The sequence below is a fragment of the Rhamphochromis sp. 'chilingali' genome, assembly GCF_963969265.1.
Source record: "Rhamphochromis sp. 'chilingali' genome assembly, chromosome: 4".
NCBI classification, from domain to species: domain Eukaryota; kingdom Metazoa; phylum Chordata; class Actinopteri; order Cichliformes; family Cichlidae; genus Rhamphochromis; species Rhamphochromis sp. 'chilingali'.
In genome coordinates, this window is record NC_137948.1 from 30,910,961 (window position 1) to 30,929,123 (window position 18,163).

General features: G+C 41.6%; 1 protein-coding gene across 1 annotated transcript in view; it reads left to right on the top strand.

The window, feature by feature from the left end:
- The window catches only part of myo15ab (myosin XVAb), a 54,427-nt gene that overhangs the window by 25,450 nt on the left and 10,814 nt on the right, over positions 1-18,163 (top strand). Inside the window, exons 31-57 of the mRNA XM_080879306.1 lie at positions 628-712; positions 828-860; positions 986-1,067; positions 1,243-1,373; positions 1,786-1,881; positions 3,517-3,645; positions 3,736-3,842; positions 4,011-4,189; positions 5,558-5,630; positions 5,751-5,942; positions 7,497-7,576; positions 7,657-7,730; positions 9,767-9,875; positions 10,018-10,086; positions 10,166-10,230; positions 10,317-10,694; positions 12,224-12,305; positions 12,394-12,489; positions 12,616-12,676; positions 13,014-13,107; positions 13,506-13,623; positions 15,701-15,816; positions 15,920-15,979; positions 16,124-16,199; positions 16,299-16,414; positions 16,520-16,638; positions 17,960-18,101. Of these exons, the coding sequence (XP_080735432.1) occupies positions 628-712; positions 828-860; positions 986-1,067; positions 1,243-1,373; positions 1,786-1,881; positions 3,517-3,645; positions 3,736-3,842; positions 4,011-4,189; positions 5,558-5,630; positions 5,751-5,942; positions 7,497-7,576; positions 7,657-7,730; positions 9,767-9,875; positions 10,018-10,086; positions 10,166-10,230; positions 10,317-10,694; positions 12,224-12,305; positions 12,394-12,489; positions 12,616-12,676; positions 13,014-13,107; positions 13,506-13,623; positions 15,701-15,816; positions 15,920-15,979; positions 16,124-16,199; positions 16,299-16,414; positions 16,520-16,638; positions 17,960-18,101 (2,962 nt within the window). The remainder of the gene's footprint in view (positions 1-627; positions 713-827; positions 861-985; positions 1,068-1,242; positions 1,374-1,785; positions 1,882-3,516; positions 3,646-3,735; positions 3,843-4,010; positions 4,190-5,557; positions 5,631-5,750; positions 5,943-7,496; positions 7,577-7,656; positions 7,731-9,766; positions 9,876-10,017; positions 10,087-10,165; positions 10,231-10,316; positions 10,695-12,223; positions 12,306-12,393; positions 12,490-12,615; positions 12,677-13,013; positions 13,108-13,505; positions 13,624-15,700; positions 15,817-15,919; positions 15,980-16,123; positions 16,200-16,298; positions 16,415-16,519; positions 16,639-17,959; positions 18,102-18,163) is intronic.

Genomic DNA, 18,163 nt, shown 5'->3' on the forward strand with positions numbered 1-18,163 from the left:
GGTAAATGCAACCTGACATCAACAAAAGTGGATTACATATTAAACTTTGTCATTATTTTCCTTTTTTTTTTACAAAAATTAAAGCAAAATGCAGAAGCAGTGTGTGAGAAACTAAGTGCAGCCCATGACTTAATAGTGTCTAAAACCACATTTAGACATTTACATACAGTAATCATTTTCTGTATGACTTTATCAATCTCTCACACCTGAGTGCTCCACAGCAGAAACGTGCAAAAGCACAACAGATGCTCACATTCGCTGATGATCAATTTGATTAACAGCACCCAGCTGCTACTTACCCTCTCAATTCCTATGGAAGCAGTAAGGGTGATCTTAGTTTTACACACACTGCTGCTGCATTTTGCTTTAGTTTTTGTCAAATAAACGCACGACAGTGTAATATGTCACATTTGTTTGCTCATCTGAGATCATATTTTTGTCATTTTAAGACCTACTGATGACGTGATTGTTTTTATAACGTCCTAAAACATAAAACTTCCAAATTTTAAAATCTGATATGTCAGTGATTTTACCATGACTCTATGTACTGAACATTAAATCAGTGTTTTCTCTGCTCTCTGTTTGCTTCTTTTCAAATCCTTCATGGTTAATCCTTTCCCTGAACAGGAAAAACTTTGCTCTGAGGAGGAAGTACCTAATCAGGTTACGCTCCGTCGTGCTGCTCATCGTCAATCGCCAGCGTTACATGAGGGTAGGCGCACACGGTTTGAATAAACTGCTGGACACTTTTACATATTTCTAAAAACAAGCGAACAAATAAAAAATGAACCAGCGTGTCAAGTATGATGCTGTTGTGTTTCTGTCAGACAGTGGTGGAGCCTGCAAGGAAGGCGGAGGAGGTGAGACAGGGAGGACGTAGGGAGAATACGTCAAAGGGAGGAGGGCCGCATTTTGAGTAAAAGAAGAAGATTTCGTGTACGTGTATAAATGTTTGAGTGTGTGTGTGTGTTTGCAACGTGTGCAGGATCGCATCAATCGAGAAGTGGTGAATGTGACAACATTGCCCATTCCCGCTGAGCTGGCCGCCCTGCTACAGGCTGCTTCAGGTACACACACACACACTCATATATAACACTTGCTGATATGAAGACAGTGCTATAAAAAACCTCCATCAGAAGATGTGTTCCATCTTGTTTGCAGGTGGCCTCGAGAATATTTGCTGTCGTATTTCTGTGCTCACACACGGCCTGCTGCTTTTGTTTGTATGCGTGTGTCGTGCAGGTGGTGAGGAGCTGCATTCTGACTGCTTGGCTGTCGTTCAGGCTCCAAAGGTTCAGGTTGACCCCCAGTTGACCCTGCCCCTGGACATCAACAACTACCTCATGACACACTACATCCGGGCTATGTTTAGGGTAATAATGAAGATACACGCACAGTTATGTTCAGATCGTGTTAGAGGACATTACACTGACTTACATTTATCGCATGTAGACTTTCTGTAACCCTAAACATGCTACTGCTGCCACTTGCTGAACCATAAACCTTTTACTGTAACATTAAACCAAGTGGTTGTCATAAAATGTAATTATTTACATCAAGAGGACTTGCTTTTTGTCACCACAGAGGAAGCAGGTCTGCACAACATCACTGTCTAAACAGCTTCATGTCCCTTACAACAGGAAAAGTACAAGCACTCAGGAAATGCATGTAAATTTTTGTGACTGGTTTAAATAAATGGGAAGCGTCACAGGACTCATTTATATGAGGGTTGTAAATGGTAACTGGATATATTATTTCTCAGGCTGAGTGTGTGTGTGTTTATAGGAGCCGTTGTTTGGGATGGTGACTGCCCCGCTGGAGAATTCCCTGATTCGAATGGATGAGGAGCTAAAACACGGAGCCCTCAACGTTTTCCTTCTGGTATAGTTGCATTCAGTTGTTGCTGGGTAACTCTGGTATCTACAGTGTAAATGAAAACCTTGCGGTGCTGAAAGGTCAAATCTAATGTCAGGAAATGAAAAGCAATCAAATGAATGTGTCCTCCAGTTTTTGGCACTTTAAAAATCCCTCAGCTACAGTTAAGTCCACAGGTCTTTGGAAAATGATACTTTTTTTTTTCTTGTAATGTCGCCTCTGCATGACACTTCGGTGAATTATAAATCAAACATTCAAACAAGCAGGTGACCAGGTGAAGCCGGGTCTCTTGTTATTTCATTAAAGCTTAGGCAGATAAAAGATCTGTGGCTGAAGGTGCATTTGCTGGCTCTTCAGCTCTCAATACGAGGTCCCAAGACATGCAAGGGAAGGAAGCTGTCAGAGAGGTAGCAAAAACTTTAGGAGTGGCCAAATCAACCCGCACCAGAGTGATGGGAAGAGAAAAGTATGGAGAAGGAGAGAGACAGCTCACCATCCAAAGCATATCACATTATCTGTCAAACATGGGGGGACAATGTTACAGCATGGGCATGTATGTATGGCTGCCAGCTGAACTGGGTCACTGGTATTTATTGATGTTGTGACTGCGGATAGAAGCAGCAGGATGAATATTGAAGTGTGCAGGGCTACACTCTCTGCTCAGACTCAGCCAAAAGCTGCAAAACTGATTGGACAGTGCTTCACAGTGAAAAAGGATAGTGACCTAAAGGAACCCAAGAGTTTGTCCAGGCGAAGAAAGTAGAAAATATTATTCAGTGACCAAAGTCAGTCACCCGATCTCAACCCAGCTGAGTATGCTTTGCAGTTAGTGAAGGCAAAACTGAATGCAAAGGGACCCACAAACAAGCAAGCATCAAGCAGCTGCTGAAGCTTTCCTTTTTTATGGAGCTTATAGTTGGGGCTGGATCAGGTGACCTTAAATCCGCCCTTAGTTATGCAGCAATAGGTCTAGGCTCCTTCATGGCTTCCCATCAAGTACTGACTGTTTCTTCTTCACTTACCTCTTTTCACTCACAGTGTGTTTTCACACCACTCTGTTATTATTAATTAGTTATTATTAATCTCTAGCTCTCTTCCAAAGTGTCTCTTTTGTCCTGTCTTCCTCCCCTCACCCCAAACCGGTCATGGTATTCTGCTGGAGGTTTCTTTCTGTTAAAAGCGAGTTTTTCCTTCCCGCTGTCACCAAGTGCTTGCTTATAGGGCGTCGTTTGATTGCAGGTGTTTTCTCTCTATTATTGTAGTGTCTTTACCTTACAATGTAAAGCACCTTGAGGTGCTTTACATTCAGTTTTTGGTGTTTTAAAAATAAAACTATATAAATTGAGGGAAATATGCATAAACATAGCTGTAGTTCCTAAATAGTTCATTTAATATTTATATGAAACCACTTAATTAAAGCTCAAAGTCTGCACTTCCATCACATCTTAGTTGCTTGATTTAGTATCTGTCCTGGTCCAAACACTTGTGGTTCTAACTGTATCTGTGTTGATTTAACCATCAGTTTAATTGGACATCAACTGTTCAAAATCAGTAAAACCTTTTTTGACCAAACCTATAAATTTGGGGGCTTGAGTTTTACTTATGCATGTCTTAACTACCAACTACCCGTGCCTTTAATAGATACTTAGGTTCATGGGTGACCCAAACTTGAACGGGGCTCAGGAGAATCTGTTTGGGAACTACATCATCCAAAGAGGACTGGCCAATCCCAGCCTCAGAGATGAGATTCTGGTTCAGGTGGCAAATCAAGTAAGAACCACTTTTTGTGTCTACTAATAAACTATATTACTAATTAAATATTTTCTTAATTTACTTCATTGCTGTCTTTTGTACCACTAGGTGTGGAGGAATCCTAACATCCTAAATTCAGAGCGCGGCTGGCTCCTGCTTTCTTCCTGCCTTTCTGCCTTCCTGCCCTCTCAGAGGCTTGCAAAGTACCTGCTGAAGTAAGACGTGAGCCTGCAACATATAAACCATCCATCACTATTAGCAACAGTTTATTGATCTTTATGCTCTAAATTAATATGTTCTTTTGAAGTATTTTGCTCCTTGGTATATTTTTGCTGTGGTTGTGCTGATACTTGTGTTTGTTCATGCTTGTTGTTGTTTTGCAGGTTTGTGTCTGACTATGGGCCGGAGGGCTATGACTGTGTGTGCCAGCACCGTCTGCTTCAGGCCCTGCAGAGGCTCAGTGTCGGGCCAGAGTATGTCAGGACGTACCCACCCTGCCTACTGGAGTGGACCGCCAATCGCAAGAAAGCTCACACGGTTCTGCATGTGCACTGTTTCGATGGTGAGAAAATGAACAACACACAATGAAAACCTTTATGAAAGAGAATGCAAGCATATATATATATATATATATATATATATATATATATATATATATATATATATATAATTTTTTTTTTTTTTTTTTTTTTGCTTTGTTTGTTTATATTTTTAGAGATGTGTCAAAGTGCCCCTGAGCCGGAGCCTGGGTCTACCAGCTATATTTGTAGTCAGCATATTCACTTTCTTTGAATTTAGTTAAGCTCAATCCTATTTTCAAATCATTTGTCGTTTTGTAAAACTTGCTAAGAAGCAAAAAGGGAGATGATAAAAAGGATGTTGAAAAAATTGCATTTATAAATTTTTTTAACTACCCTTTGCCTTTTTGACTGAATGCTCTTAATCTGGTGCAGCAACACTGTGCAACATGTACACACATAATAACTATGAGAGCCAATCAAAGGTTACCTTACCTGATATAAAGTTGGAGGATCTCCATTTTCAGGATCACCTCCTTGTGTACCTCTGGTTCACTTTCAGTGAGGATGCTGCTCTTCTATTGCTCTTTGGAAGCGGGTTTGTTTTTTTTACCTATTTGTAAAAGAAGATGGGAAAAGGGCAAAAACCAGGTTAAAATGACTCATGTCTCAGTCTTTACTGAGACTAGATGGTGTCAAGTATCATGTCAGGAGCATGATGTAGGAGAATGGTCCTATTTTTTTCCCACATTCAGCAGGCATTGCACTGTGAATTTATTACCCAGGATCGGTCTGTGAAAACTAAATCTTTCTGTAATGTCCTGAGATGTCCAAGGGAGATTATTCACTGCCATTATTCACACCGACACAATCATCGCTCACCACCCACAGTGTTTGACAAACGATTTTGTCCTTTTCTCCAAAGATAAATTAAAGTTGAAGCCTCGGAGTAATCTAAAATTAGCGGGAGACCATCTAAAATGTGAGATTGGCCACATTTATATCTGTATGGGAGGAGTTGTGGTCTTATTATTGAACCTATTGAACTGGTCATTTGGTACAATTTGACTCCCTGTAGCTCGACTGTCTTTATTTCCCCCTGAGCCCTGTCAATGTGTGCACTCTCCAGCATGACAGCGGTAGCTGTCTCTCTCTCTCATTTCCACCTGTCATTCAGCCAATCTGTCCTCGAGCCTCGTGGCAAGTCCGCTGAGGATTAGACAACACCTGATACTCGCTCTGGTTCACTGGTCTTGTTTGTGCCTGTTTGCTGTACTGGTGTCTGTGGGAATCTTCCCAAACACACCAGTGAGGGCGCTGAGAAGTTTGTTTAAGCAATACAGAAGGGAGAATGAAGACAAACACAGCATGTAGCAGTTCATTTTATTCACTCTGGGACATTTGTTCTTCAGGTGTGTCCTTTCTGTGTCCACTGCACTCATGGACAACAGGAGAAGAGATGGCCAAAGACATCTTACAACACAGGTAGCATCTTTGCACAAAATTCACTGGGTAATGTAGAAATGCTGAAAAGAGAAAAGCTGATGACAAGTGAACAGATTACAGTCTTGTATTGTGTGCCTCTGTGTGTGTATGTGTGTCTAGGGGTGTGGTGGAGGGCCGTCGAGGATGGTCGGTGCTGCTGAAAGAGCCGGCTCAGTGGGTGGAGCTAGAGGGCTCAGACTACGTTCTGGACCTGATGTCAGATCTGGAACTTCCTGCTGACTTCCCCAAACACAGCAGCTACTTCATCATCTCTGCACAGGAACCAGCCAGAGTGCGGGCCAATGCCAGCATGTAAGACACACACACACCCACACACACACACACACACACACACACACACACACACACACACACACACACACATTGCATTTTCTCTGGTGCTGTACTTACTCATAACCTTGAGATACTTTTGAGATACAACTTCAGGCCTGCTGGAAATATTCAACTTTCCACTGGTAGCACAAATTCCATTTAAAAATGTACCAAGGCTCTTTGGATCCATTGTTGCAGGATTTTAAATAATTTCCCACTGGAATTTTCTTTAAATATTTCACAAAAGGCTAACATTAAGGGACACATCAACAAGGTTAATATAGATTTATTTACTGCAAATTTAGATTTTCTTCATTCTTGCCCTGTTATTGATGTCACAACCCCAGATATTTATCATTTAACAACCACTAAACCCAAATACCTAAGCATACATGATGATTTAAAAACAACTCCACCTTGACCTGATACATCTCTGAAATGTCAGTATGATGAAATAATATACAAAAAGTTTCCAGCCTCAGAGGTATTTTAACTTAAGATGCTTAAGGTTAGTATAGTTATAAATTATGCTTTCCTTTGTCTGTACCTGCAAACTGAGTGATTCAGTTAGAAACAACAGTAAATATTGTTTGTAGCTGTTCTCAGCAAAAAAAGAAGAAGTAAAAAAACAAACAAACAACAAACTCCTTAAGCTGCAGACTGTATATAAAAGATGGAAGTTGCCAGGATGAGGACATCAGGGATTCATTTGTGAAGCCACGTTTTAAAAGTTAGATTTTAGCATTTTGTCTGTCGCTGTCTTACTTTTATTTAAGCTGGAAGTGGGACACTTGAGTGATTAGAATGCTGCATAATCAGCTAATGTTTGCAAGCTTGGCTAGCAAAGTGCATCTGAAAAACACAGATATTTGCTAATTAATACTGTGTAGCATACAAATAAAATGCTAAATCTCACCCAGACTTCAAAGTGTATTCTTTGTCAGATCGTTGTCAGAGAAGCTTAGCAGGTAGCTATTGGTTATGGCTCTCTGGGTTGGTATCCACCTATCATTAATGCAATTAAATAGATGAATAAGAAGACTGAACATTTGTCACGAACTGAGAAATTTGCTATGGAGACCAGAACAGGTTTTTGTTCCAGGGTGAAACATGTCGATTTCTGCTGTGAATTTGGATATTCTGGCATGTGAGTCTCTGGGGACTGACTTTCACTTTTGAATCCAGCCTCAAACACCAATTCTTTGGCTTCATTTTCCAATCGCAGAGGTTGCCCCCTGCTTAAAAGCAACTGCACACTCCCTGCTCGGCACCAGATAAAAATGCAGTAGCACAAATAGTGACTCATTGGTTCACAAAGCTGAGCTTTTATTAGCTGAAGACAGTTGGTAAAGACCAAAAATGGAGCTTCCCAGAAAAACACAGACATGAAAGTTGCTTGGAACTGTTGGATGTGTACATAACTAATTGTTTGCATGTTAGTAAACCTTTAAACAACTTTAAAGGACATTTTAAAAGTCTGTAAAGGTGTCGCCACCAGTTTTAAACAGCCTTTTCTTTCTTATTGTGCCACAGAAGCCTGTTGGGGGGTGGCTTTAACACGAACGATGATGTCATATCTACAGCCATGTCTAGCTCGGATGCAATCAGCCAAGGTACGTCACTACACCAAACATATGTGTGCACATATTGATTGTGACTGGAGCAGACTTCAAAGTCCTCTCCCCTCTCTCAGACCTGGAGCCTCACAGAGGGATGGATCGTTATCTTGACAGCCTGTTTGACCCTGTGCTGTCTGACGGAGCTGGAGTAAGTTACATAATTCATTCACTCTGAAACACTTGCGCATGCGAGCAGACTCCTCCATCAACCACTTACTGTCAGTCACTGTAAATCTCTGTAGAGCTCTATTTTTAGAAAGTGGGCATGGAGTGTGCCTTCAAGGAATGAGCTGTATACTGGGTAAAAGTCAGTTAGATGTACAATGCATATAGAGAGCACTTTTGCCACTAGCATACAGACAGTTGTGAATATACCTCTGAGAGCAATTTCCAATAGAAGCACCCAATTTCAGGTCTGTCCTATGGACGTGCAGGTCTGAGATGTTCAGAAAGTCTAGTGTTTGATCCAATAAACCTTTTTGTAATTTTGCAGCCATTTTTTCCACAGTTTTTCCACCAATAATAGTAAAAATATAATACAAAACATAACTGGATGGTGCATAAAATGAGAGTAAGGACAAAAGTCATTAAAGAGAGCAAAGTCTAATTAAAGAAGAACAATAATTGTTTTACATCACCTTCTCAACAGGCGTCATCGAGAGACTGAGAACATTTAAAAGGACACGAGACTCAGTGGGAGTTTGGTAGAGAGTGAATATCATAATGTGAGGCCCTAATAGCAAAAGCCTGAGCGTCTTTGTCACAAACTGTGAGCTCCAAGTTAATTACAGCAAAACTGTGACTGGGAATTAGGGCATGTTTCTAGAAAGGAGGATATTTAGTAAAGTGTGTCTGGTGATTTATGTTTTTTAGCCTGGTTGTGCCAGATAAAAGCTTTTTTCACTTGAAAATTGTTTTCTTACAGCAGTAAAAACACTTATTCTTCATCTAAAATGTGTGATTGCAGAGAATATCTGAAGACTGAGTTAAAGCCTTTTGTCAGGGCAGTGTTGCAGTGAATGCGTGACTTTGTCGGCCGGCCAGTCCTCTGGACGCCGATGTGGTGAATGTTAGTCGTGCTATCGGATGTGGCTGACAGGAATTAGCATGTATCAGATGTGTTCTACAGACCTCTCCCGGCCAGCAACCTATTCCGTTACCCAGTTACCGTAACTGTCACAGCCACCAGATCGCCACGATGATTTCCCACCCAGGGGATCTGCTTACGAGGGACTGACACTCTGGCAAATGAAGGGCTTATTTTTTAATGAGACATGGCCTACAAACGCACACACACCTGAGGATTTATGGGTCAGTGGCTGATTTCTGATGGAACGGTTGCACACTGAAGAGGGAGATTCCTCTGATCACACAGCAGACAGTCACTCGCTCTAAGATACTGTAAGCACAAATGCTGTTTCAACAAGCAGACACACAGATACATACATATATTGTATATATATTTAAATATATACACACATACAAATATACATAGAGAGTTCTGTGCAAAAGTTTTGAGCTATCCCTCTTTTCTCTACATTTGCTTACAAGCAGCCTGACCTTCTTGTGATTTTTAAAATGGACAGTTCTCCAGGCTTTCTGAAGGCCTTTCAGAGTTTTTCTTTGAAGATTGGCTGCTTTAAAAAAAGAAAAAAAAATCAGTTTCGACCTTGAACCTGACATTTTCAGAGGAATTATTTTTTTGTTAAGCTACTTTTAAATTGTACCTTTAGGCACTTGTTCCATTTTCTTATTTTGTATCTATGAAAAATGACAAATATAAGAGTTTGAATGGGATCAAATGGTATTTGTGCATCAGCTGTTAGCTGAAAATCTTTACCTCAGCACTGTGTGCAGTGTGTCCTTAAAAAATTTGAGGAAGCTGAACTTTGCTGAAACCTCATTAGAAATGGTCTGAGTGGAAGTATGGCTGTGGAAAAAGCCATGGAAGCAGAGAAAATGCCTTTGGTTTGCCAAATTATACAAATTACACAAGAGCTGGACCGAAAATCAGTGACAACAGGTGTGATTGAGCGATTAATCCAAATTCGAAGTATTTCAAGTGTTTCTTAATACATTTAGAGCAAAAATGACTTTGACTCTTTGGTGCTTGACCTCACGGTGATTATATTCATCTTTTATATACAGCCTGTGGTTTTAAAGTCTGCTTGTGTATCCTCACAGGAAGTAGAATCAGCTGGAGGACTATCCAGCCGGATGAAGGGAGCTGGGGGAGTTGGTGGTGGTTGGCATCAACAAGGAGCACCCACGGGCCCACCGCCTCCACCTGGAGGTCAGTCACAGACATGGACACACATGCTAAATATTTACTCCTTCGCACTCCACAGTCCTGACAGATGATTAGCGTGTGAAATAAAACAAACACACTTAACATCTGACAGAAACTGGATGGCTGTGTGTGTTTGTGTTCACAGCTGTGCGAGTACTTCCTGTGGGAGGTGTGATGTCGCCTCCTGTTGCTGCAGTGGCACCTGTAACACCTGGTTTGTATAACGAATGATGATGATGGGGGGGACTCATCAAACATGATTTTCCATCCTGTTTACTGTGTTTTTCCTCCAGATGCCCAGCAGGCTGTTTTGTCCCAGCAGCAGCAGGCGATTGTGAACCAGCAGGCCGTCATCATGGTGCGCCTCGGTTTTGGATCCGCATCTGTTTATCTATCCCACTGCTCTCTGCTACCAATGTAATGTGTCATGTTCTTGTTTCTCAGGCCCAACAGATGACTATGCAAGCCATGGCTATGGTCGGCAGCCCGGTGTCGAGTCCGCCCACCTCCCCGATCACGAGCCCTCCCATGAGTCCTCTGTTCCATCACCCTCTGAGCCCTTATGCCCCCACGAGCCCGTATGCTGCCATACCGCCAAGCCCGTATGCAAACATGCCACCGAGCCCCTACGCCAACTTCACCCCAACTCCCTTTGCTGCAGCAGACATCCCGCCTCGCCCCCATCCTCTCTCTGCTCAGGCTCCGTCACAGCCTCAGGCTCGGCCTCCTGCCGGTCCCCAGACTCAGCCTCAGGCCTCCCCTGCCAACCCTAACCCTGAGCCAGCCTCCACAAAAACTGACAAAGCTAACCCAGCAGCACAGGTCAGTAACTCCGAGACATGTGAGGAAACAGTTCGCACTGACACGTTGCGTAATATTCCAGCACTGCGAGTGTATAAAAGAGGCTGCCGTGAACTTAAAGCAACAGGAGACATTATCCAGGAGAAGCAGTTTATTTGAAATACAAAGAAGATATGTGTTGTCAGGATAATAAGCAGCAGCTGGTTCAAAAAAAACAACAAATATAAAAACCAAAACACATAAATGCATCAACCAAAGATCTGCAATAGTAAACATACTAATTTCTATGCCTAATCAGCCAATCGAAATCAAGCGCATCTGAAAGTGACTCTCAAATGTTCAGACAAATGAGGGTGAAGCAGTTGTGCGACTACAGCTGCTGCGGAGGCGGCTGCAACTTTTCTTTGGTTCTGATATCTTAGTTTTACTCGTGGAGGTTACTCTGGGTCTGCAATCCTCCGTAACTCTCAGCTAAAAACTCACTAATTCATTAAAGAGATAAACAGATTCACAAACACAATGCACAGCACCCTGAAAACACAGATCTCTTTATAAGGTGAGAACAATCAGCTGTGACTGAACTTGGATGAGTGACGAAACGTTTCTTCCTTATTCGTTTCTTTATGCACAGACGCAGACGTATTATATGGTATAAAAGACAAAATAAGGTGAAATTCGGTGTCCGCCTTGGTTACTGTTTTGGTTTTGTTTTTTTGGTTGCAAATTACAAATTTAGTTGCCAGTCTCATCTTCCCTTTGATGTGATGCCCAGAATCCCTACCTCCAAACATTTACTCTCACAGTTTGCCCATCTTTATTTCCCTGGCACACGTTGCTGAGTAAAGTGCCGTGTATTAAGTATTCTGAGGAGAAAATTTCAGACAGGTTATGGGCGAAGCAGTTAAATTGGATTGAGGCACATTCCATCAGTGCGAAATTTCAGCTCACTAGTTAAGAGCCATCCATCAGCGGCATTCAAAGACCAAACTGAATAGAATATCTCCCTCTGTCTCCGCTACATTCGCTAAGTTCATGTCAAGTGATGAGATCCTCGGGTCATCCCTTTTTTTTCCCTCCGAGCTCATAAATTTCTGGGATGGCAGCTTTGATTTGTACAGTGAGATATGTAAAGTTGTTTCAGCGTCTATATGACTTTTCCTCTTACATTATTATAAATCCTCATGTTTGTAGTGGTCAAAGGGAAAATAGTTATCTGAGAGGGAAAAATGTCACCCTGTGCATTGACTGTATTGTCCTTTGATCCACCAGTTTTATACCTTTCATTTTAGACCTTCCTTCATGTCAGAACTCTGGCATGTCTATCTTTTAATGTTACAAATCAACCACAAAAACGTCCCCCAAAAACATTATGCACAGGTGCAGACTATCCACAGGTTTATCTGCACCAAAAACACTGTCAGCTTCTTTTTTCTTTGCTCCCAAACTGACTTCTCCGGCAAAATTGCAGATGACTACATTGAACATCTGCAGAATCTTGAGTGCAAACTCTCTGTTTTCTCTCTGTGTGTGTGTCTATGTGGCTTTTTCAGGCTCAGTCAGCCAAGGACAGCGTCCCTCTGAGAAAAGCTCCGGGCATCCCCGTGAACAAGGACAAACCAGTCAGGAAATTTGGTAAGAGAGTGAGAGAGAAGTTCGCTTCTCACAGAACTCTCATTTAAGAGAGCAGAGGAAATCTAATCTGTTTTTGCGGATGCCTCAGCCCCGGTTGTGACGTCTCCTCTGCCCCCTGCTGGAGAAGTGGTGAAGTATTCAGCTCAGACTTCAGATCATGTCGTCCCCAGCCAAGATATCCAAGGTAACTGCAATTTTTGACAGGTTCACACACACATGTGAATAAGCGAGTCTTTTTCTTGACATTCTTGAAATATTGTATAAAACTTTGAAACCACCCTTTGTTGACATGTTTTATTTCATTAAAAAGAAATCATTAAAAGATACAACTCTCCACCACCACCGCCGGACCCACTGCCACCTGGCAAGAGGTGAGGCTACACAAACACGCACGCGCGCAAACACGTGTTCTGTGTTGAGGAATCAGCTCTCAGCTCGGTGATCAGATTTTCCTACAATAAACTTTGCTTGTAAATCCAGCACAGCAGTTGATGCTGTCTGCAGACACAGAAATAACTGCGCACGCTGTAAACAAAGCACCGACAGACACCGGCTCCGATGTTAACGCCTGCATTAAGCACGCAGCACCAGAACGATCGTGTTTACACTCAGTAAACATAAACGCAGATTATACAATTTGATGTATTTGTAGTAGAAAAACCCTGCGCACCGTAATGTGTGATGTTGACACTGTGTGGTTGTACTTAGGAGACCAGAAGGGAAGTTTAAGAAGGCGCAAACACCTCGCGATGAAGCTTTACAGATCCTCAAACCACAGATGGAGAACCCTCCTGCTCCACAGGTGAACACACACACACACACACACACGTTAATGCAAGCAGCATATACAGTTGTGGTCAAAAGCTTAAATCCACTCGTCATGGTAATTCAAGGTTTTTAATTTTTTTTTATTTATTTTGTTCTTTTTACAAGGTGGAATGATTGTACAGATGCAGCTTTAATGACTTAAAAAACTACAACTGGTTTAATTTAGTTTGAATTTATTTTTTTATTTTCTATAATCCACACAAGGCAAACCAGTCCCACTGGCAACAAAACTGGTCCAGAGCGTGACGCTTCCACCACCGTACTTAACAGCTTTTGTTCTTAGGTCTGAGCATCACCTGCCCCTGTGTGGATGCAAACTTTTGACCACAGCTGTAAAAGGTCACATAACAAAATGTTTTTGTGTCTCTCCAGCCCAAACGTCCTGCTGCTGCTTCACCCTCTGCGTCTGCAGTGAAAGAGGCAGGGTTTAAACCCACCAAGAGCACAAAGACCAGAGCGCCTGCCCGTCCCCTCCCCATACCTCCTCCAGGTATACACTGATTTGTGTACAGATGAAGCTAAATCACTTTCCCTTGTTAGAAAAATCTCAGCTTTAACCAAACAACAGTAGTCATCTCAGGACCCTATAATCCTCAGGCTCAAAGAGGATCGACCATGACCAACTGGGATGAGAGGAAAGAGGAGAGGGAGCAGTTCTGTTTTGTTTAGATCAAATAGACCTTACAAGAAGAAATTACGTGCTGAAGATATTGTCTGGCTCACAGAAAACCTGCAGAACCTGATTTTAGTTCAAAACTGTGTTTCAAGGCTTATAAATGATGAATAAAAAAGAAAAACCCACATGAGCCCTGTTTTAGCTTCCCTTCACTTGGGAAATTAATTTTAAGATTTTATTATTCACATTTTAAGCGCTTTATTGCTTGGTTATGAGCATTATTACTGCTGCCCAACCAGCCAGATTCTCAGCAAGGACTCGGATGACTAGATCAAGTCTAAAGCTGAGTGTTTTTTATTTTCACCAGGGGACTCTAAGCTGTAAAACTGGTTCAGTCAGTGACAAATTTGCCTTTATAAAGTAACTCATAATGTATTTGGAAAAGTGCTTTATGAATAAAGTGGTTGAAATTCCCAAGCTTTTATTTCTCCTCCAAACCTCTATGCCACGTGTTTAGTTAATGTTTTAAAAAAATAACATATATGCTTATTGTTACATAAAGTTAAGGCCAAGCACCCAGAAAAGAGTCTCTTAACAGTTTTCAGGTACTACTGGGTCATTATGTTGCCTCCTTGCCTCTTTTTATCTACTTCTCTGTCCTCCTGACCTCATCTAGGAAATGCCACTTTAATGGTTCCAGGCTTCTCTGAGAATTTGAAATAGATTTCTAGTAATTTGATATCTGGTTATTATAAAGTTTTGGCCTACTCAATGGATAGTTAATGTCCTTGCATTTGGATTCATTTTGTTCTTTAAGTTGGTTATTTGTGTTCTTAGTTTCCTCAGTGTTTGCCAGTCTGCTCCTCCATCTTTCTTGTTTCTGTCTTAATGTCATGGTTCCACCTGAGTAATTTCTTTTGTTTAATGCAGAGTCTGCATTAATTCTCTTTCCACTTTTACTTAACACTTGGGTTTCTTTCCTGCCCTGCATTAGCGTTTTTCCTGCTTCCTGAATGTTTTCACCTGTGTCTAATTTCCCCTCCTGTTCCTTGTTCTCAGTTAACCCAGTGTGTATAAATAGTCTTGACTCCTCTTAATCCCTCTCAGATCATTGGTCTCCTCCCCCTGTTTTTCTGTGATCTGTATGTTCTTTTAGACTTTTAGTATTCTTCACTTTGCCATTTAACAGCTTGCTTTTGTATCTTGACTGTCAGTTGTAATTTTCCTGACATCCCACACTACCTGCTTGTAAACACTAAGTAATAGCTGAGACAACTGTAATAGCTCTCTAAAGGTCAGGATATTGACAGCTGTGAAATGGGACTGTCACAGCAAGCCAGCAGTGAGACCCCACATGACCCTGACGGCACATAGATTCTGAACTATTAGAAACGTTTGACTTTCTGTTAAAAAAAAAGGTTTACAAAATGTTGGAATGAGTTTTCCCTATTTTCTGTAGTGAACTAATAGCAGACATAAAGATTCACTTCAATGCCTTCACATTAGCCTCCCCTATACTGTGGAGTGCTAACTAGCACAGGTTAGGGTGCTAAACAGAAATGGGGAGCATAAACACCCTTGTCTGGTTTCCCCTCCTATTCCTTGTTCCCAGTTAGCCCAATGTGTATAAATAGTCCTGTCAGATCATTTGCTTGCCTCACTCTGTGTTTCTGTGATCCACACATGATCTTTTAGATTTTAAGGTGTCTTAACATTGCAAGCAGTTGTTAAACTGCTTTCTTTTGTGTCATGCTTGCATTTTGTAACGTCAAAATAGATAACTATAATAAATTACTCTGGACGTCAGGGAAAGGAGGGCAGTGAAATGCAAAGTTTCTTTGCGTAGCTTAAAGCACAGGTTTGCCTGAGCACAGTCTCATCTCTATCCTCATGTATAAATAAGAGTGTTGACTGGAGGTAACACAGACATAATCTGACCTGTTTTATGCAGTCTCTCGAGAACTTCCAGTAGAGACACAAACTATCCAGACGCAGCTTCATCAGAGGACCAATGAAGAGCACTACACCTACACCAATGTTCCCTGGAGGCTGTATCTGAGGAAGGAAGTGAGCACATATACAAATATAAATCCTAAAAATTCCACTTATTCTGACCTGTATCTCCTCACTATTAAACCACGTTTCCTACCGCATTTCCTTTCCTTCACAGGTATTTTATCCCAAAGACAGCTTCAACAGTCCCCTGGTGCTGGATCTAATTTTCAAACAGGTAACTTTTCTTTTCTTTTCTTTCTTTTTTAAATTTCCAACCCATTTGAGCTCAATAAGTTTAACTAATAACGCAAAGATCATAGAAAGATTCGTCTTAATAATTTCTAACAATTCCTCTTCTCTGCTCTCCTCTGTCCTCCAGATAGTAAATGACACCTTGTCAGAGGCGTGTGTTCGCGTCACCCGGGATGAAAGGCAGAAAATGAAAGCTCTTTTTGGTAGTCAGTCTGTTCTTCCGGGAGACATTTTTTAAGATCGTATGCTTGAATCTCTTTGACATTCATGAGTTTGTGTGTGTCTTTTTGTGCAAATGGCAGCTAAGCACGGTGTCAGACAGAATATGGATCCAGTGGAGGAGCACGTAAAGAAAACTGTTGTCACAGCAGCCAGGGAAACCTGGGAAATATACTTCTCCCGACTCTTCCCAGCCTCGGTGAGCCTGGCGGTGAATCCTTAGGGCAGTATGATTTCTGAGTCGGTGGGGAATTTTCATTTTTAATAACACTTTTTTATATTTTTTCTGTCTACATTTCTGCAGGGTAGTGTAGGAACGGGGGTGCAGGTATTGTCAGTGTCCCACAGTGGAATCAAACTGCTAAAGACTGTAAAAAGCAGTGCTACAGCTCCAGACTACTTCCGAGTCCTAAGACCGTACACGTATGTGCTTGTTTGTCTCTGTGTAGATTTATGTCACAGACAAATACACCAAACATACACGGAAATACAGCACATAATGCAACAAGCAACATTTGCACAATTCTAACAATCTTGACAGTCAGTATTTGGTGTGAACACCTTTAGTTGTTAACACAGCCTGAACTCTCTTAGGAAACCTTTCTCATCTTGTCTTTAAGAAGTATTCAGGAATAGTTCTCCAGGCTCCTTGAAGGACATTCAGAGCTCTTCTTAGGATGTTGGTTGCCTTCTGTTCTCTGCTGATATGATCCCACACTGCTTAAAAGAGGTCTGTTGAGGTCTGGGCCTTGGGGAAGCCAATCCGTGACTGATAGTTTTTCACTTTTCTGTCCAGTTATGCCTTTACTTTACAGATGGCTATAGGCACTCACTGTTGTACCTCTCATTTGATCTCCTCTATACATACTGATGACCAAAAACTTTCAAATTTGGTGCTAACCCATCTCAAACGAATTAGCACTGTTGCCTCACAGCAAGAGGGCTCTTTGTGGAGTTTGCATGTTCCCTCTGTGTTTGTGTGGGTTCTCCCAGAGTCCCGGTACTCTTGCTTCCTCCTGCAGTCCAAAGATATGCAGTTACTGGGGTTAGGTTAATTAGTAACTCTAAACTGCATAGTTGTGAATGTGAGTGTGAATGGTTGTCTGTCTCTGTGTGTTAGCACTGCGACAGACTGGTGACCTGTCCAGGGTGTATCCTGCCTCTTGCCCTAAGTTAGCTGGGATAGGCTCCAGCAGCCCTGCAACCCTAACAAGGGTAAGCGGAAGAGAATGGATGGACTCCATTAGACCTGTTGCTGCTGCTGCTGCTGATTTTCAGTCCATGCCTCAGCCTTTTCTCCCTGTTTTCCTTCATGGCTTCTTCTTTCCACTGTCACCATTTCCATTGTCAGTGAATAGTTTTTCCTATTTATTAGGACATGACTTTCTGCTATCGATAGTTTCTTACCTGACACTTCTTTTATTCTTTGGCTTCTTTTTTTGTATATGAAACTGAAGAAATCAATTATGTCTTTATATATCAGGCCGCAAAAAAACATTCCTCTGAAAAGGACTGAAAATGAGGGGAAAAACCAGCCAATGTTCAAAGGAAAACTTTGAATGGTCTTCAGAAAGCCTGGAGAACCAGACCACCTAAAAAAATTGAGAAGAAATGACGGTTGCCTCGAGACTTTTAGACAGTCCTGTATCTCCAAGCTCTCACCAATCTGTTGTCTGATAGTGTGTTTTATTTTGTTTTGTTTTTGTTGTTTGTTGTTAAAATATTTACTCCGCTTTTTTTCCAGCTATGCCGACATCCTGTTTGTGACCATCCCATCTGAGAACATGCTGGAGTTCAATCTGACCAATGAGAAGCTCATACTGTTCTCAACCAAGGCACCACAAGTCAAACACCTCATAGACATGTTCATCAATGAGATCAAAAAGGTACAAAGCACACACACACACACACAATTCACCTGAAACATTCAGCTTAAGTAGGTTATACC